The 20,999-nt window shown below is 43.0% G+C and overlaps 1 protein-coding gene and 1 long non-coding RNA gene across 2 annotated transcripts in view; one reads left to right on the forward strand and one right to left on the reverse strand.

Moving 5' to 3' along the window:
• opa1 (OPA1 mitochondrial dynamin like GTPase) overlaps positions 1-20,999 on the forward strand; it is a 119,850-nt gene that overhangs the window by 19,126 nt on the left and 79,725 nt on the right. Inside the window, 2 exon segments of the mRNA XM_034179956.1 lie at positions 6,120-6,170; positions 10,019-10,101. Of these exon segments, the coding sequence (XP_034035847.1) occupies positions 6,120-6,170; positions 10,019-10,101 (134 nt within the window).
• On the reverse strand, positions 10,603-20,453 carry LOC117518736. Its single transcript, XR_004563058.1, has 3 exons — positions 20,228-20,453; positions 19,781-19,783; positions 10,603-10,630 (listed from the first exon to the last, which is right to left on the reverse strand). It is a non-coding gene; the product is annotated as an uncharacterized LOC117518736 (long non-coding RNA).

Raw genomic sequence — 20,999 nt, forward strand, 5'->3', positions numbered from 1 at the left:
AAACCTGCGTAATGACTCTAGCACAGACCTGGGCAAACTGCGGCCCGGGGGCCACATGCGGCCCTTTGCATGTCTCTGTCCGGCCCTCATGAGGTCTGTCATTATTATTACATATATTAAAAATGTCAAGCTTGTGTGTTGCATATCATTAGAGAGGCTTATTTAGGTATATTTAAATATTTACATATTATTACAAGAATAAAAATTACCCATAAAAGCTATTAAATAGGTAATTATTTGTAAAATTTGTAATGGAGACAGCCGAGTTATCGATGGTGTGGCCCTCGGACATAATTCAGGTTCCCTATGTGGCCCCTTGTAAAAATTAATTGCCCACCGCTGCTCTAGCATGTAAGGCCACTCAACCTGGTCGAAGGCTTTGTGTGCATCAAGGGATAAGATGGAGGCACCTGGAGTGTTACTATAATCAGAGTAAACAGTGTTAAGCAATCGCCTAACATTGGAAAATGAAAATCTGCCTGGAATGAATCCAGTCTGATCGGGATGTATAATCGAAACCAAATGTCTGTTCAGTCTAGTCGACAAGATTTTGCTTATTATTTTATGATCAACATTCTGTAGCGCTATTGGCCTATAGCTTGCAGGGTCAGTTTCATCTCTGCCGTTTTTCAAAATAAGTGAAATGTTAGCTTCATATAAGGTAAGTTTTTGGTAATTCTTCATTATTTTTCGAGTCACGAATCATCCTGAGCAGGAGTGGCGCCAGGATGTCAGAAAATTTCTTGTAAAATTCAGAGCTAAAACCATCAGGACCTGCTGCTTTACCTGACGGGAGTGATTTTATAGCAGCAGTAACCTCTTGTAGAGTAAAGTCGGAGTCAAGGTGCTCCTTAGCGGTGTCACTCAGGCTGGGTAACTGGAGAGAGTTAAAAAAGTCATCAAAATTTGATTGTGAAACAACATTTTTGGACGAATAAAGATCACTGTAGAATTCTGCAAAACGATTGTTTATGTCAACAGGATTGCTTAACACTGTGCCAGCTCTTGATTTTATATTGCGAATTGCTCTGGAAGCTTGTGCATCTTTAAGTTGTTGTGCTAGTAGTTTACCAGGCTTGTCTCCTAGCTCGAAGTGATTCTTCCTTAATTTCAAAAGCGTATTTTTCACTTGGTCACTCAAAATTCCGTTGTACTCATATTTAAGTATTTCTTTATAATCATCAGGTGACTTGGTGTTCTGATAAGCTCTTTCCAAACCAGGGAGAGTATTGTTGATTACTGTTAAACAATTACCTCTCTGTCTTTTCAGAGCTGAAGTGTAAGAGATCACATCCCCCCGTATTACCACCTTTAATGTCTCCCAAAGGGTCGAATCAGACACCTCACCATTATCATTCAGGTCTATAAAATCTTTCAACTTAGATGTCATGTCTTTAACAAATTTATCATCCCAGAGTAAATTTGAATTAAAACGCCAAAAATATGTCCGTCTGGGAAGGGAGAGATTCAATGATATTGTTAGAGGGCTGTGATCAGAAATTAAAATATTGATATCTAGAGCTAGTGATTTGGGAAATAAGATTAGAGCTAGTTAAAAAATAATCAATCCTACTATAAGATTTATGCACGTTTGAGTAAAATGAGTACTCCTTATCTGTTGGATGCTGGTTCCTCCAAATATCCACTAAGTTTCTCATTTTTAGCAGGTTGTTAAGAAGCCTTACAGAAGCAATTTCCGGTGCCGGCTTTGTAGATAATCTATCTAGAAAGGGGTCCAAGTAACAGTTTAAATCTCCGGCAGTTATTAGGTTTGAATCATCCTCGTCAGGCAGCTGATCAAAAACTTTTCTAAAAAAATCAGCCTCATCCGCATTCGGGCCGTATATGTTAAGGAATGTTAGTTTGACTGAGTTTATAACACCGGTGACTAGCACAAATCTTCCAAGGGGGTCATTAATAACTGTAGTGGCCTGAAATGGAATATTTTTCCGGAATAATATAGCCACACCACGGGCATGTGATGTGAATGGTGACTGATAAATTTGGGCTATCCAATTACACCTTAAACTATGTTGTGCAGTTTTATTAATATGGGTTTCTTGCAGAAAAACAATATCAGCTGACAAAGACTTTAAATGTCTGAAAACCTTTCCCCTTTTAATCACACTGCCAAGCCCCCTGACGTTCCAGGAAACCAACTGCAGGTCTCTGCCTCCTACATGAATGCTATTCTGCACATCCGACATTTGAAAAAAACAATATACAGTAAATAGTGATTAGCAACTGCAATATTACAAAACGTAAAACGAAACTTATGCATCTGAGCCTACGAACACAAACATGACACCGCCACACCCCTCCCACCTCCCACTGCACCACGTCACCCGAACAAGACGTGAAGCATCCCCTCATTTTAACTGGAGCTACCGGACAGGTAATAGAACTCACAATTCCCGGTGCTCCCCACCACAAAGCACGCACATTTACTAAATGTCGCTGAACACCACATTTAAAACATTAAACACAGTGCGCCCCCTGAATGGGTTAATGCTGTGCTCAGTATTATGAGTCAAAGAACGCTATTTAGCATACTAAAACACAGTTCCAAACAAAAAAAAAAACCTAAAAATTCAGTGGCGCACTTACCAAAGTATGAATATCACAGCAGTTCTGGATGAAACTTTAAAGCATCACGCTCAAAAACTAAAATAATTTCATCTTTTACTGAACCATTGCGTCCTCTCTTCAAACGCGCCGCCTCGGCTGCCTCTGGGTCGCTGTAGATCACCGGTGCGTCCTCACCGCGCCACTGGACGTGGAGCCTGGCTGGGTAGCGCAGAAAGTGTTTGATTCCCCCTTCTCTCAGAGCCTGCATCACGTCTCGGAAAGCGCGGCGCTGGTTCATGACCTCGCTGGTGTAGTCTGGGAAAATGAGGACCTTGTTCCCCTTATACTCCAATGGTTGCACCCTAGCGAGGCTCATTATCAGCTCTTTCACCTGAAAGTGATGGATCCGAGCCACAGTGATGCGCGGCTTGCCACCAGACGCTGGTTTGGGCTGCGCGCGATCAACTTTTACAGTCTGTAGGAAATGCTGTTTGCCAAGCAGTTCAGGAATAAGGCTAGAGACAAACTCAGTCGGCCGCCCCTCTTCTGAATCTTCTTTAATCCCGACAATCTTAATATTGTGTCTCCGAGAGCGAGCCTCCAGATCTAGCACTTTTGTATGGAGCCCACTAGCATATTTGGTCAAGTGCTCACATTTAGCTTCCAGGGCCTCCACGCGCTCATCAAGCATCACAATCATCTGCTCTTGATTGTCAGTGCGGCTCCGTAACTCTGTTTGCGCAGTGAGCACAGACTGGAAGTTTGTTTCAAAAGCGTCGAAACGTTCCCCCAATCTCCCCACAACCGAGTCCGACATCTCCTTGCATATCTTTTTACATATTTCATACATCCGAGCCTTATCATCTGGTGCCTTTCCCTCAGCTTTAGCCGCAGTTTCAGTGGGGATGCTGTCAGCATTAGCATTAGCGATGAATCCATCGATGGTTTTATTTTTGCCCGAGGCAGCTTTTGGCGGAGCCATCTTCAAGTTTAGAAAGTCCAGCCCTTGAGGCAAAGGCACAAGCACAAAATACCCGCTTCTGAGAGGATTTAGCGTGGCGTAAAAAAGTTTTGTTAAAGTTGTGGTGGAGAGCTCAAGCTAAACACGTCTACATGCCGCGCCTGCGCAATAGCGCCCCATGTGTGGTGCATTTTGAAGCGCAAAATACAACAACAGAGTCCCCGGACTGTTGAACAACTGAAGTCAAGCAAGAATGGGAAAGAATTCCACCTACAAAGCTTCAACAGTTAGTGTCCTCAGTTTCCAGACGCTTAGTGAGTGTTGTTAGAAGGAAAGGTGATCTAACACAGTGGTAAACATACCACTGTCCCAGCTTTTTTGAAACGTGTTGCAGGCATCCATTTCAAAATGAGCAAATATTTGCACAAAAACAATAAAGTTTATCAGTTTGAACATTAAATATCTTTGTGGTGTATTCCATTGACTATAGGTTAAAGAGGATTTACAAATCATTGTATTCTGTTTTTATTTACATTTTACACAACTTCCCAACTTCATTGGAATTGGGGTTGTGCATCTGCTCTTGTGGACTTTGTTTAGAATTAGAAAAAGGGCTATATGTGTTAATTTCTCTAAAAAAAATAGCAGTGTTTGACCGTGATCTGATTCCAAGCAAGCCTCTGCAGTGCTTTTTTTTTTTTTTGTCCCACCAACACCTAAACAGAGTGAGCAGTTGATAACATTTTGTGCAATGTGTGGCAGTGTAATGGAATTATTTTTCCCTGCTTCCACACAGTGCCAAGATGGACTGTTCTGCGTTCAACTGTGTAATACTCTCCAAGGATTTTGAAGAGGATCTTTGGGCATATATTTTCGATACACCGTGTATGTTTGTGGTCAGCTGATGTTCGCAGAGTTTATCAGGAACTTTTGTTTCTGATGCTATACAAACTAAAGCTTGAAAATCACCTGTGGAGGACATCTTGAATTTCTAAATGCAGGAGGATTCGTCAGGACCTTTGGTGTGTTGTTTAGGATGGTTAGGGCACCATTAAGTTTTAGTTTGTATCACGTTATATAGCATGAAAATAGCACATTCTCAATGCTTTTGAGCTACCTCTAAAAATGTATTTATACAAACAAAATTTTACACAGCATATTTTCTCATCCAGTGGAGCCTATTCAGGAGGTCAGAGTATTAAATGTCAAAACTTTGCAAATTAAGGACCACCCTAATCTAGGTACATTAAGTTCATTGTGGACTCACCATCAATTGTCTTTTTTTTTCCCATCAGTTGTATAATCCAGAGTTTTATTGACAGAATGCCAAGAAGACAACAAAAAAAGTGAGTTTTCTGAAGAGAACAACAGTCAGTCGCTGGAATCCATCCATTTTCTATACCCACTTACTCCAATTAAGGGTCACGTGGGTGCGGCTGGAACCTATCCCAGCAGTCATAGGGCATAAGGCAGGGTACACCCTAAACAGGCTGCCAGTCTGTCACAGGGTCACAGAGAGACAGAAAAATGCATTCACACCCGCTCGCACACCTACGGACAATTTAAAGTTTTCAGTTCACCTAACCTGCATGTCTTTGGATGTGGGAGGAAGCTGGAACACCCGGAGGGAACCCACACAAACATGGGGAAACATGTAGACTCCACACAGAAAGGCCATATGTGGGAAAGGATCTAAATGGTGTGAAAAATTAATCATTTAATATTAAGGCCATTTTGTCTGCTCTCTCTCGCTCTCTGTGTCTCTCCTTCTGTCTGTCGCTCACTCATTGCATATGAACAGTGAGGAAATATCATGGCAAACCACTCAAAACCCAGCATCTGTTTAAAAAAAAAAAAAAAACCGGCAGATCTCCGTGGAAATGTGATGTAATCTGTAGCGTGGAAACTCCATGTAACACATCAACGCGTACAAGGGCCGCTCATTTTATCTGCTCTCTTGCTCGCTCACTCTCTCGCTCTCTCTTTGTGTCTCTCCCTCTCTCACACTCAGTGCATATAAACACTGAGAAAATATGAGGGCAAACCACTCAAAATCCAGCATATATAAAAAGGAAAAAAAAACACACACAAAAATACCGGCAAATCTCTGTGGAAATGTGATGTCATCTGCAGTGCACAAACTCCATGTGACACACCAATGCGTACAAGAGCCGCTGAAGCAGTTACACAGAAAGGTGTTTTCTCGTCACCTCTGTGGATCGGCGCGTCTGCTGCCGTACTGTGTAAAGGGGGCCTAAGTGCTGAATGAAAACAATGAACCTAATATCTCATAAACAACAGTCCATAAACCACAATCTGCAGAATGCTTCAGTTTCAGTCATTCCTAAATTGTAAGAAAGCATTCCCGTGAAGTTGACACTGGCTGGAAAGTTGCTTTGTATTTTTTTTTATTGGTTAATATAATTTGTTGAATGCACTCGCACCAGCCTAATGACTAGATGTAACGTTGTTCAGGATCTGGTCCCTACCCGTAACCACAATCCTTCAGGTTCTGTCTTTTTGATTTTTGTCTTGTGCCCCTCTTTCTCCTCCTCCCCAACCCTCCTGTCCTCCTGCACAATCTTCACAGGTGGGATTTTGGGTAGTGAAGTCAAAGGAGCTTCTGGTCTGCTGCTTTTAGGTGTGTAAACCAACTTCCCAGTAGTTCTTCCTAGCACCTTTTTTAGTTCTGCTTCTGTGGAAACACCATCTTATCACGTGATTGTGTTTTTGGTGGTGTTTCTGTTTACACACTTGATGGCACAGGTAAAAGCTCAGCGTCTTTAAGATACTTTCTTAATTTCATTCAACATTGATAGACGCCTTTTAATGTAGTTTTTATTCAATAGGATATAGTTACAAAATCAGTAAAGGGTAATTTCTGGATGTTTTACAATTTAGCTTTTCAAATTGGACAAAAACAATTGTATTGAGTTAGAATTTTAATGCTGTCAATTGTTACACAGCTATACAATATGTTATAGTACAGCACAAGCTAAAAACCTCAAAATAAACTGCTTCTTGTCACAGAACAGGCAGAAATATAACCTGGTAACATAGAGAGGATTCCCATGGATGTACATGTGTGTATATTTACTTCAAAAATTATATATAAAGTTTTTTAAACTACAACATTTTTACCTTAGCCTGCATTTGTTTGCATTTTGGCACTAAGATGCAAAAGCTGAAATGGCATGAGCAGTTGGTGATATACAGTGAAAGTTGACTAATGTTTAACTTGAGGTGTTGAACTGTGTTGCTTTTTGTGACTGTTAAAAATGCCATCTCTATTTCCTGGTCAAACACGCACTTAAATCCAGATGTGGTGTGTTTAACTTTGTTCTGACATTTGTTTTTAAAAATATATAATTGTCTGGCTGGTTCCTATCCTGTGCCAACTCAACATGCAGATCCACCTTGGATTTGCTGTGGCGACCCCAAGTGCAAACAAGGGAGCAGCCGAAGGGACTTACAGGTTGCTGCCCTATGTTGGTTCATATAATCTATATTCTAATATTCACAGCTGGGCTCAGCTGTGAATATTCTAGATTTTGATGGGTCCTTTTTTATTAGATGCTGTAGTGGAAGTGGAACTGGAAATGAGAGTAAGATACAGAGAAATGTTGTTAAAAAAATCTGTTAAGGAATCAAACCATGGATGTTGCATCTTTTTGGTACATTGTTGTTGCCTTTGCCTCTCAGCCACCACTGAAACCTAATGTGAAATATTACATTTGATGAAAGCATCTGTCACAAGTGTTGAAGCCTTTTTTAAATTCAAGCTGCACCAATATGTTTAAGATAGACTTTTACTTTAATTTCTTAAAAGAAGTAAAAGATGAAAGTAGTAAAAATACTTATGTTGGAGTTTCAGGAGCAATGTGTTGTTCAAGCTATTGCTTTTTTGTTTGTTTTGGGGTTTTTTTTCCCTCTCTTCCCTTCTCTGTCCTACAGATTTGAAGCATATCTGGGGTTTGTGTTTGGGTTAGTACTAACTATTAGCCACTTAGCCAAATGTTAAGAGAAATGCTATGCCACTAATGGCCCTGTCACACCTTGATGATTTAGCCATCGTATACTGACTTTATTTAAAAAATGCTGGTGTACGCTGCCGTATGTCTAATATGTTATGGGTATTTTTTTTTTTTTATAAGTTGAGAGCACACTGATATACGTCGCAATATGCTGAGCACCTCGAAACATTTTATTCATGCTGAAAAATTTTCAGCACATGCCAGCATATTACTCATACATCCCGCACATGCGGGACATACGTTGTAGGTAAAGCCCCAGTCACACGGCACTAACGAAAGACACCGAAGCCAAAACGAAACAAGAAACACTTTCGTTGACTTTTGAAGACATCTTTAAACTGTCGTCCAGCCTCGTTCTTGTAGCTGGCACTTCGTCAGAATTTTCAAACTGTTGAAAAATGTGAACGAATCCTGACTATAACCTCAATTCGTCCATATTCCATTTTGCTTTCTGTTTTGACGGTTCCTCATCGTTTGCGTAGTTCCAGTACTGTCAGTGTTCCATTTGATTGTCGTCCGACCTCCAGCCTCTCTCTCTCTCCAGCCTCTCAATGCCTCTGGTTGCGACGTGTGTGTGCGTGCACATGTTGCCACAGCTGAAGTTGGCTGTGGACAGCACAGACACGCTACACAAATGATCACATGCTGGCGCTTCATTTTGATTTTGTTTTAAAGTGTCAAAGTCACCGTTCGCTTCGTTTTTCTTTTGTTAGTTTTGGTTTTGTTTTGTTCTTTTATGCACTCTACACTTGCAGGCTTTTTAGTGATGGGAGAAGTCCAGGCTCATTCGTCCACTTTTTCTCGACGATTTGTGACTTTGGAACTTTTTTCCTTCGTTCAGGTAACGCCGTGTGCTGTGTGACCGGGCCTAAAGTTATGAGATTGTTGACACACGTTTCTTGTAATTTACACATAAGTTGAAATACGTCCATTGATGCTGTCCATTGACTGGCTGAAAGCTGCAGTCCTCATACGGACAGACTGTTTCATTCACAGACGGAGTAATATAATCTACCTGTTCGTATCAGTGGGAGTCATCATCACAGTCTGATGAACATGTATCCACATAAAGCCTCCCGATTTTGGAAAATGATGCCTGAAAATACTTTAATTTCTTGTCGTGGCTGGAAATGTAGCTTTTTAAAGCAAGTCTCTCTGTGGCTCCAGGTGCGTTTCTCAGAGGATGTTGGTGTCGCGGTCTGATCACAGATGAGCTCACGACTGGCGCTTTGATTGGTTCCCCTGTCTGATCAAGCCTGATTCCCTGGTCTGCCATGAATGAATGGCGTGCTGTAACTCTCTAAACTCTTAAAGTGCCGGTCGCCATCAGACAGCGACTGGCGCTTTGATCGGTTCTCCCCGCCTGATCGGTGAGAGCTTTTTTGAATTCAAAAAGCTCTCACCGATCCGATGGAACCGATCAAAACACTTTAAAAGTTTAAAGAGTCACAGCGCTTCATTCATTCACGGCAGCGTTTGCCACAGTTATCAGTCGACTCATCAGCATTCTGGTTGCAATGAAAATGATCCACCCAGACAAACTAAAATGAAATAATGTAAAATTACTCTGTTTCTGACCCGCACCACACCGTGCAGTACCGACCCAAATCACTCGGTGGACACGGGGATGTCGGCATACTCTGGTTAATCGTCAGGATGTGACAGCTGCATTAAGTTATTAGTCGTATGCCAGCGTTTTTACTACGGTTGGCATACGCAGGCTAAATCGTCGAGGTGTGACAGACTTCAAAATAATGTGGCTGCTATTAGCCACAGTGCCCGAGAACCTTTTTATTCATGGTCATATACTTTGTACAAATTATACATCAGGTGCAATTGTTGTCTTGTGAGATATCATTCAAGAAACATTTGGTATGTGAATTTGGCTACTAATGACATTGGTGTCATTTATAGATGCATTGTGTGGTTCAAGGAAACTGTGGCTAAAGAGAAAATAAGTAATTTAGCCACATTGGCTAAGCATTAAAATATCAGTGCGAACCCATTTGATAAATTAACAACAGTGACAACAACCCAACAACAACAAAAATGCAGCAAGTAGTCCATTTTTAAAGAAAAACTGCTCTTGTACTTGTCAGTAGTCTTCATTCTGGGCATCTTCCATGTCTGCAGTGACTACAAAAAAGCATATTTGTTTTCCTTATTCTGTTAAAACAAAAAAATAAAGTAAAACCTTTTACATATTATTGTCTTACCGTGAATTAATGAGCAGATTTGCTTTTCTGCACGCAATAAAGGTTCTGTCGCCACTCTACATTTTCCAAACATTTGAATGTTAATCATACTGCTCTTTTTCTAATCATAGGTAAATGATAAACTGTAGTTGTCTGGCTCTTTCTAGCAAAAATTAAGTAACCGAATTCTGCATAAATGATCCTTAGTCAATGACGCTGTTACTTAAATAGCCAAATATTTGTTGTGTTTTTTACGGCAGAAACCTCAGGTGATCCTGCACTGAAAGCCACCGATACGTCTAATGCTGCTACACAAGATATCAGCGACAAGCATTACAAAAAGGCAAGTCTGGCTTTTCTCCGTGTTCTCACTTCCCTCTTGGCTGCAGCCTGGCTTGCTGTCACTTAACTCTCTTTTTATTGCTTCTCCATATGTATATATCTTAGTTCTCAAATTTAATTTGGTGAAATGAATGTGGGTCAGCCAAGGATAAAATGGCTTGATTTTGAGAATAAAATAATTTATTGCTGCTTCTCCCTTTTTTAGTCTGGGTCACCACAGCAGATCTGATATGAATTTGCATACATATTAGGCACAAGTTTTACACCAGATGCCCTTTGTGTCGTAACTCCATATTACAAGGAGAGTGGACTGAGTTCATCTTGAATAGGGGACCTTCTGCTCTCGAAACAAGCACACTAACCACTTGGCTGCTGCACTGCCCAAAGTAATTTGATTTTGAGAAAAAAAAATTAATTAAAAATCAAAATCACAGGCCAAGGTCAAAATTTGGGTTAGTGTTTAATATACAGTTGGTAACACAGTTTTACACACAGATTGACTATAAACATTCAACTTCTGTTTTCTCCTACTTCACATATTCCATTTTGTCAGGGTTTTGGTTAAATTAATTAGAATGCCTCCTTTTTACCACACAGTTTTTTTTTAATAATAGTTATAAGAAATGTATTTGTTTTTTCTCAGTGTCAGCTTTTTTGGGGTCAGCAGTGTCAATAGACTTGGAGGAATACCTCTATAAGATGATCACCAACCAAAGCATGGAAGACTCCAGAAGATTAAAAAAGACAAAAAATATACATACGTGTACAAGCTTCTGAATGAATGGTTGACTTGATTTCAGGTTATTTGAGGAACCTTTGGCTGTATTTAACGGCATAATTGTAGAACCAGTAGAACAGACTTCATGTCAGCCTGCATGAGCAAATTGTCTAGAAAATGTCAGTCCACCGTGCCATGCTTTATGACTTGCCTCCAGTCTGAGCGAGTGCAGCGCAGTTTGAGCGAGCTACAGGTGCTCCCAAACCAAAGCAGTCAACCAGAGAAATAAAACATTATTTGACAGCGATTACAATCTAAAGCACAAATAAACATGGAAACAAAACAGCACAAGCTTCTTCCTCCTGTCTTTCTGTGGCTGTGCATGTGCAGGGAGCCCAGTGTGGGGCCCACGTGCCATGTTTTGTGTTGGTCTGCAAGGTCTCTGGATATTAATAAATTACTGTTTAGCAAATTAAACAGCGTTTTGGTTATTTTGAAAATTTTCAATTTAGAATCGTAAAATGCATATTTAATTGAAACTCATTGATTTCTGTTTAATCCACTAGATGGTGGATGCAGCCTGTGAGCTGTTGCCAACAGCTGCCATCTTGCTTAGTGTTATTCCGTATCATCAGGCATTAAATAAAAATCTGATGCGGCGACTTAAACTTGGGTTAAAGTGATCTGAAAATGCTGTTTTGTGCAGCGTTCAGGTGCTGCAACAAGCTGACAAAGGAGTATCAGCTGGTTAAATAAATAAAAAATAAATAACAATAAATTGTGGAGTTAGCTTTCAAACGTGTGTATTATGTGTAATATAAATGATGTGGGGAAATCACTATCATTGCTGAATAAAGGTGAGAAAATGATTTATTTTTTGTGTCGATCTGTATTCTGTGAAGTAGTGACTTCAGTTTTACTGCCTGAATGCTTTCGTGATAAATATCACCATTCATTTGCCGATTCAGGTAGAAGTCTCGCTTTTATAAGTCTCAATTTATCCCTTTTTCATTAGCCTCTGGTTTTTTCTTCACATCAGGTTTTCCATCCTGAGATATTCTGTAAGAGCAAATTCATAGAATGGAAATGCTTTTTCTCTCAAATCTGGCAGGTCACAGACAGCTGCTTTGACATTGTATAGTCTACTCATATAAGAATATACACGAATGAGATTAATATTTTCACAGTGGCTGGCGTGGCTGTTTCACTTTATTTGATATTTTTGCAGAGAAGAACTCCATAAAAGCGGAGCAACAGGCGGGTTAACCCTCTGGGGTCTGAGGGCATTTTTTGGACAGTTCACTCGCCTGGCATAATGTTTTATTATTGCTGTTAACAGCTCTCCCTGCATCCCACATTCAAGTTTTATGTCTCTTTTTTTTCAGGACAACCTGTGCTTTCAGAATATATATGTTTTTGTTGTGTTTTATAAGTGTAATAAAGGTTTACAATCAAAAATAGGCAAGGAAAAAATAAAGCGAAAAATAATTTTCCACACACATTTATTCAAAACACACAGCAAACTATAATAAACGAGAGTTACGAATGTAACTACGGTTCTATGAATTCCGGATGACCGCCAGAGGGCGGTGCTTTAGCACCTGGATAACTACATGTGCGCAGCACAGAGGTCGAGAATATATACCAACAAAGTCACACCATTGAATGTGACCTGGGTGACGTCAGTGGTTGTCTGTATATACCAGATGCACCCAGCGCTCGCTTCTTTTCGGAATGAACTCGCAAGACTCTGAGTGACAAGCAACTCTGTCGGTCATCTGGAATTCATAGAACCGTAGTTACATTCGTAACTCTCGTTCTATTTCATTCCTCCTGACCGCCAGAGGGCGGTGCTTTAGCACCTGGATGACTTAATACCAACAAGGTCACGAAGAGTCACACTCACCTCGCATCAGCAGTGGGGAGTGGAGGCAGACAACACCGCCGAAGTCACCGCAGGAGGAGCGGCCACATTCAGTCTGTAATAGCGGGCAAAGGTACAGGACGAAGCCCACGTAGCAGCAGCACAAATATCACTCAAAGGGACACCTCTCAGTGCAGCCCAGGAGGTGGACACCCCTCTGGTGGAATGGCACGTAACCTTAGGAGGCTGAAGACCTCTGGACCTGTATACTTGTAAAATGGCATCCACGACCCAATGCGAGAGTCGCTACTTTGAGACAGCACAGCCTCTTTTGTGATCACCGTAACACACAAACAGGGCATCCGTTTTCCAGATCCCGGCAGTCGCACTAATGTACTGCTTCAACATTCGGACAGGACACAGGGAACCTGAAACAGATAATCCTGGATCAGAATGCGGGACATACACAGCCAAGGAAACTGGCTGGTTAACATGAAGTTGAAATTCTCTTGGGTAAAAAGGACGGATTAGGCCACAGCGTAACCCCAGATCCGTCAGAATTCCATCGCAAACAGTCCCCAGCGACTGAGAGGGCATGGAGCTCTCCCACCCACTTAGCCGAAGACAGTGCAAGTAGAAAGGCAGTCTTCACTGACACCCATTTAAGATCAGCACTTTCAACTGGTTCGAAAGGGGATAAGCTTAAACCTTCCAGGACTAGAGGAAGGTCCCATGAAGGTACGCGTGCAAGCCTTGGAGGCCGCAAACGTAGAGCACCTTTCAAAAAATGACACACTAAGAGGTGTGAACCCACTGACCGGCCATCAACGTAGACGTGCCGGGCAGAGATTGCAGCAACATAAACCTTCAAGGTAGCGACAGAAAGTCCTTTCTCCAGCAGTTCTTGTAAATATGTGAAGAGAATAGGCACAGGGCAATGCTCCGGGTCTAACTTTTGTTTCTCACACCACCACGCAAACAGCTTCCATCTGTTGTCATACAAAGCCCTGGTAGAAGCAGCACGTGAATTAAGGATAGTCTGAACAACAGCCTGGTCACAAGAACTTAACAAGGAGTCTGGCCCCTCAACGGCCACACATACAGTTGAAGGTGTTCTGGGTGAGGGTGCCAAATCCTCTCCTGTAGCTGTGACAACAAATCCTTCCTCTCCGGGAGAGCCCAATGTTCTCCCTCGAGGAGTTTGTGAATCATGGGAAACCAAATCCTCCCAGGCCAGAATGGAGCAACCAGCAGCACCCTGTGGCTGCTCTGATCTATCCTGTGCAGTGTCAACATCAGCAGCGGGAGAGGAGGGAAGGCATAAAGGAGGCAATCCGGCCACGGGTGAGCCAATGCATCCTGCTCCAGCGGGCTGTCTGGTTCCAAGAGGGAGTACCATCGTGGGCAATGTGTCGAGATGCTTGAAGCGAAAAGGTCCACTTCCTCTGCACCATATTTCTGCCAGATCATTTGGACCACAATCGGGTTCAGTCTCCACTCTCCCAGTGGTGGTTTCTGTCTGGAGAGTAAATCCGCTGCGCTGTTCTGTACACCGGGCAGATGAACTGCTCTGACACTCTGAAGGCGAGGCAACGCCCATAAGAGAAGCTTCCGAGTTTCTGCCAATGAGTGATTGGACCTGGTGCCCCCCTGATGGTTTATGTGATAGACTGTTGACGTGTTGTCTGACCGGACAAGAACATGTCTTCCTCTCAGGGCTGGGAGGAAATGCTTGAGAGCCAGTCGCACAGCGCGAAGCTCCAGCACGTTTATGTGTTGGAGTCTCTCCTGGGGACTCCAGACACCCCTCACCATCCTGTGATTCCACACGGCCCCCCAACCTTTGAGTGATGCATCTGTAACAACCACCTCTCGGCGAGAAGGAACAGAGCCTAGAGGGACACCCTTGCAGATGAAGTCCACGTTCCCCCAGGGTTTGAGGCGATGCAGTCATAGTCAGGGAGTTGATGGCAATGCCGATGAAGGTCGTTTGTTGACTGGGAACAAGAGAACTCTTTGCAAAGTTCACTGTGAGTCCTAAATGAGAGACATGGTTCAGTAGAAGAGCTGTGTCGTTGTGCGCCTGCTCCTGAGTCGGAGCGCAGACAAGCCAATCGTCTAAGTAGGGTAGGATTCTTAATCCAAGAGCTTGCAGTGGGGCTAGTGCTGCAGCCATACATCAAGTAAATGTACCAGGGGCAAGAGAGAGGCCGAAAGGAAGCACCCTGAACTGGTATGCCTGACCTTCGAAAGCAAAGCAGAGAAACTGCCTGTTATGAGGCGCCACTGGCACATGGAAATAGGTGTCTTTTAAGTCGACACTTGTGAACCAGTCTCCTGGTGTGATAGTTTGAAGGACGTCTACTGTGCGGAGCATGTGAAACTGCAGCACTTTGATATAACGATTCAGACGTCGGAGATCGAGGATAGGACAAAAGCCGCCATCCTTCTTTAGAACAAGGAAGTAAATTGAATAGAACCCCCTGAGCTGGTCTGATCTGTGAACTGGCTCTATGGCCCCCTTCTCCAGGAGTTCCAAAATCTCCCGTTGTAGGGCAGCAGACTGCACCGAGTCGGAAACAACAGTCATCCTCACCCCATTGAACTTTGGAGGACGACATCCGAACTGAATTCTGTAACCTTCGAACAAGGTTGAAATGACCCATGGGTCTTGAACGTGGGCCTCCCAGTGGCTGAGTTGATTTCATGAAAAACGGCTGGGGGCCAAACATTGGCAGTCAGACCCGACCACCTCTGCCTCGCATCCCTGAGGACCTCTGGGTGCGATTACTGGAAGCTCTGCGAAACCGTTCAGTTCTCGGGGGTCTGCCCGTAGGCTCACGAAAGGCAGGCTGCTGGGAGAGCTGGCCCTCAACTGCAAAAGCACGTGCAGCTCTGGGAGTCGGCGGAAGCCTGGATGTAGAGTGAAAAGCTGTAGCACGTCTGACTGGCTGAGGTCTGGAAGACCGGTGTAGGTCAACAAACTGTTGACGAGATTTACTAGCCTCGACAGCACGCTCTAACGTTTGTTGGGCCGCAGGTCCAAATACTTGGCCTGGAAGAACCGACAGCGAACGGAGTGTGCCTCTGCAGGATTCGGAAAGGGGGGACTGCGCAAGCCACACCTGACGTCTAGTGATGGTAAGGGTTGACATCAGTCTGCCAAGCTCTCTGGACATATAAGCAAAGGTTTGGAGTGAGGCATCATTAAGACTTTGCGTAGCATCATCAACCTCTGCCTCCCTCAAAGACTTTGAGAGGGCAAGGGCTAAATGGGACAGTGAGTTGCCTAGGCGACCGATGCGAGCAGCTATGTCATAGCTTTTGGTGAGGAGGTCATCAGTGACCCTACACTGAGGGCGTGGGCAGCGGGCATCCGGCCGAGCAGCATCAGCTGGAGCCACAACCAGGTTCGCAATAATGCTGTCAACGGCGGGCATACGGTTCAGACCATACTGCGCTGAATCACACATAGAGCTAAGGGCTCTGCAGTCCTGTGATAGATGGGTCAATGATTTGGGGTCCGCCCAACATCGGTGGAGCTCCTCGATATATGGTTGTGAAACTGGAACGTTGAACTCAGGCTTCTGAGTGACTTTGAAAAAGGCACTTGAAGCGGTGGTTTCCGCAGGGGGATTGTCGACCCCAAGCCTGGATAAAGCCAACTGAACAGCTTGCTTGACAAAGGATAGTCCAGGTTCGGTTTGTGGCATGGACTCTGCCTTGGAGGTATGAGGGCCCACTATTGAATGGCTTGGAGAAAGACTCCTCTCATCCTCATCCTCCACACAGTTTATATCACTTGTCATGTACAAGGAATCAGTTGCAGCAATAGACATGACATCGTCCTCCTGCTGAGTAACTACATTGGTCTGATCAGCCTCATTAGGGACAGCAGGAACTGTCATTGCATCCTTAGGCTGTAGATTCAGAAGCAAGGACTTAATCAGAGCAAACTCAGAAGTCAACGTTTCGACCTTTTCAGCCAAAGCATGGTCATGAGTAACCTTCTTAGCAGAAGGGGCTCCTGCATGTGGGCGTTTACGGCGCTTTGGGTCCTTCCTGGGGCTGGAGGCCAAAGTCGCACTAGATATTCCACTTTCCAATGCCGCAAGTCTAGCAGATCTCTCTGCCAGTGGCATGCTGGCACAATTAAGGCAGGCATCGCCAGTCAGGGCTTCCCTCAGGTGTCCGATCCCAAGACAGGAGGGGCAAAACATATGTCCATCATCTGGGCTCAAGGGAGCCAAACAGGTACTACAGCCATGCAACAAAGGCTCTGTCAACATTGTGGACTGCGTGCAGATGGCTAACGCAAGCCCTGATGGTTACAAATGGAAAGACAAAGCGTGAATCACACGCAGTGTAAATAGTAACACGAGGCACGGAGCGTGAAGCACTCACAGCCGTCGGCTTGACATGAGGCACGGAGCGTGAAGCACTCACAGCCGTAGACTTGACACGAGGCCCGGAGCGTGAAGCACTCACAGCCGCAGACTCGACACGAGGCCCGGAGCGTGAAGCACTCACAGCCGCAGACTCGACACGAGGCCTGGAGCGTGAAGCACTCACAGCCGCAGACTCGACACGAGGCACGGAGCGTGAAGCACTCCAGCCGCAGACTTGGCACGAGGCACAGAGCGTGAAACACTCACAGTGTAAAAGCTAATACAAGGCCCGGAGCGTGAAACACTCACAGCCACAGTAATAACACGATGCACACAGCCGAAAAAACTCACAGCCCAAGTGCTAAGTCACTTAGAGCAACGACGACAACACTAGCTGCTAGCGGAGCTGTTAAACTTAGCAAATGGCGGCAGTGCAGACAAAGTACTTCAAGGAGTGGAAAACACTCACGGCAAGCCCAACACAGTACACTATACTGGTTCTAATACACACACTACCACGTAGTAATGTGTTAGCGACACAACTAACAAATAGCCAGCTTTCATCGAAACAACACAGCTAATGTGCACAGAGGAAAATAACCAGCAGGGCAGCAGCAAGGCGCGCACCCGGCATTTAGGAAGGTGTACTCACGACAGGCGTCAAAGAATACAAAAAAAACGGTGAAGCCGTGTCTCGCAGCCTCTGGAGGATTGGTGGCAGTGCACATAGCTCCAACCGAAGGTGGGATGCGAGGCTACAAGCGAGAGCGGCAATCGCAGCTAAATGCGTTCTCAACCTCTAAGAATGCGAGAATGTAGAAAAGAAGCGAGTGCTGGGTGCGTCTGGTATATAAAGACAACCAGTGACTTCACCCAGGTCACATTCAATGGTGTGACTTTGTTGGTATATATTCTCGACCTCTGTGCTGCGCACATGTAGTTATCCAGGTGCTAAAGCACCGCCCTCTGGCGGTCAGGAGGAATGAAATAGAACAACTGTTTGAAACTTTATAAAGGTAATTTGAGGTCTTGTGTGAAAGACTGTACAACAAAAAGGTTCAAACAATAAACACAAATGCACATTTTGAACAATATATACAAAATGGTCTGTGCGTTTTGTTGTCCATTGATATGGTAAGCAGTGCTTTACACGAGAAAGCAAACAGAGTTTATCCAGTAACATTCACATGCAGACTAGTGGAGCAGTCCTGGTAGTTACACACTTTGTTTGACCCACGTGAGATTGTCATCAGAGGCTCTCCGTCTGCTCCTGCTTTCACTGATCGCTGTGCGTAATGGCGCAGGGCGCACTGAATATGTACTAATAGTATGTACTCATTGGAGCTATTCAGATGGGCCATCAAGTAACATATCACTCCTGAAAGTGATCTTTGGCTTTTCACGTGAGGTAAATCTGCCCTGTGATTGGATTTTGGAAAACCATGTGACGGTGAACCAATTCTGATTGGACACTCACATTGCGCACGTCATCACACAGCTTCTATGAGGAGTACAAAGATGGTCGATGGCTGGCTCAAAGGTCCACGGAGTTAACTTTTCAGCAAAAAAAAAAAAAGTAAGTTCTGTCTCATATCATTCAAAAGTTATTATAATTAGTAAAGCTTGGTCTTAGCCGTCGTTTACGACGGCGTCAGCCCCAGTGGGTTAAGATCCATCCTTAATATTAATATCTTTAATATGATGCGAGCGTGTGAAGTTCTTAGTTTCACCTCTGATTATTTCCCATCTTTAACTTAACTTGATAATGAAATGAATTAAGGATGGGATGAGAAACTGGTGTCGTGGCACATATAGTGTGTTTGACAAACTGATGGTATTATTTTCTGTCTGGACTGGGACTAACAAATTAATTCAAGTTTATTATATAAATGGTATTTGTATTCTGTGTTTTGACAAATAGTGGCTGTACAAATATGGGACTGAGTTTGAATAAATGTAACAGCACAGTAAGAACATGGAAAATGCAGATTTATGGTGAAACTCTCTTGAAAACATTGATCCTGTCCACATTGATTTTTATTGGTCTGGTTGTCACACAATAACCGAGATGGTGGCACTCTGGCAACAGCCAGCAAATGAGCGGCTCACCCCGGTCCTGCATCTAGTGAGTAAATAGAAATCGATGTTGAAACTACATAATTCTCACAAGGTTGTGTTATTTTCTTGGCCTGTAGATTTTCATCCAGATAAATGTTTTGCCCTTCAAATTAACAATTTGAGTACTCAATCATCTCACTTCTTTGAAAAGCTGCACTTGAACCATTGAAAAGCTGCAGGTGTGGGCCAGCTGGCTGTTCATGTGCATGTGTTGTGTGCCCAAGGAAGGAATTATGGAACTCTCTTTGTACTTAGAAACATGGCTGCCAGATTATCATTTTCACATCATGTTTCACTATCATGTTGCCAAAATAACTTTGTGGCTGTTACCATTCTGTGACAGCTGAATAAGATTCAACCTTAGTCATGCTAGTGACACTTACAGGAACACGCTGATTTGTAATGTAAAACAAAACATCAAACAAAAGCATCACCACTCTACTGAAGTGTAAAGCAGACAGATGTTCGAAACCTGTTATGACTCAGACATAAAACACTCCTTAATAGTTTTTAATGGTGGACTCAACAAGACATAAGATCTTTTATTTGCAGTCATGTTTAATTTATAAACACATTTTTTTTTAATAAAGACCAGCTCAGACTTATTTTTAATGAATTTATTTTTTTTCTTATTAGCAAACAGTTGTGGTTTAAAAAATTAGGTAATGTTAGTTACTGATTGGCATTGCACAATATGCCAATGTTTACAGTACCAGTCAAATTTTTTGGACACACTTTGATGGTAACATAGCCATTTGGAGGTGTAGTTTTGAGTATTGAGTATTATACATGAAATGCGTTTTCTAATGGATGTTATATTAAAAAGAGAAGTGGTTGAAGGTTTTGCTCATAAATTCTACAATTTAGTCATGTATCAACTACATTATTTGCTTTTTTTAAAGTTGCCATTTCTTTTGTAAATGCATTTATCAAGTGTGTGGCTATGTGAAAGAAAGTCAAGTATTGCAAAATATTTGATTTATATCTTCAACAAATCTTTGGATGTTGATAGAGTTATTAGCTGCTCAAATTTGGAAACTGTTATTGATTGTCCATATGCAAGACAAAGTTTTTTGACTGGGCTGATAAACCAAAGTCATCACAGAGATCATAGAACATTTGTGTTGCCCAAATCCACAATGCAGTGCAGAATGGCAAGCTTCATAACATCAGAAAACATGAATGCCAAGTGTGGCTGGAGGAAGAAATTTTCCCTGGTGAAGGAAAAAAGATCTTCACAACACTTGGTCAGTTCAAAAACACCCTCAGGAGATAACTACGTCATCTGTGTGAAAGTCAGCAATTAAGAGTTGACCTCACCACATTAAATGGAATGGGTTTACAACCAGATGTAAACTACAAGCATTTGGAGAAAAACAAAAACCAGGAAGTTTGCAGAAAAAAGTACTGTAAGTGAGCAAATGAGACAAAGATTAAGTTGTACCAAAATGATGGAAAGAATATGAGGAAGGAATTGCTCACCATTTGAAACATGTCATGCCAACATCTGGCATCTGGGGATGTCTATGGAGCCCAAACATTAGTTAGTCATTGACTGCAAATGATTAGAATGAAGTATTACAAATAACAATTAGTAATTCGATTAGATTGTTCAGGTATTTCAATTTTTATTGATTTTTTTGGTCAGAGGTGGTGGGTGGCCAAGTACTTAGTGCGCTTGGTTTCAGTAGAGAAGGTTCCCAGTCCAAACCCCACCTCTGCCACATTTCTCCATGTAATGTAGAGTTGCGTCAAGGGCAGCCAATGTAAAACTTGTGCCAATCACATGCAGGCCCACCATGGATCTGCTG

Source organism: Thalassophryne amazonica, chromosome 10, assembly GCF_902500255.1.
Source record: "Thalassophryne amazonica chromosome 10, fThaAma1.1, whole genome shotgun sequence".
In the NCBI taxonomy this organism is placed as follows: Eukaryota; Metazoa; Chordata; class Actinopteri; order Batrachoidiformes; family Batrachoididae; genus Thalassophryne; species Thalassophryne amazonica.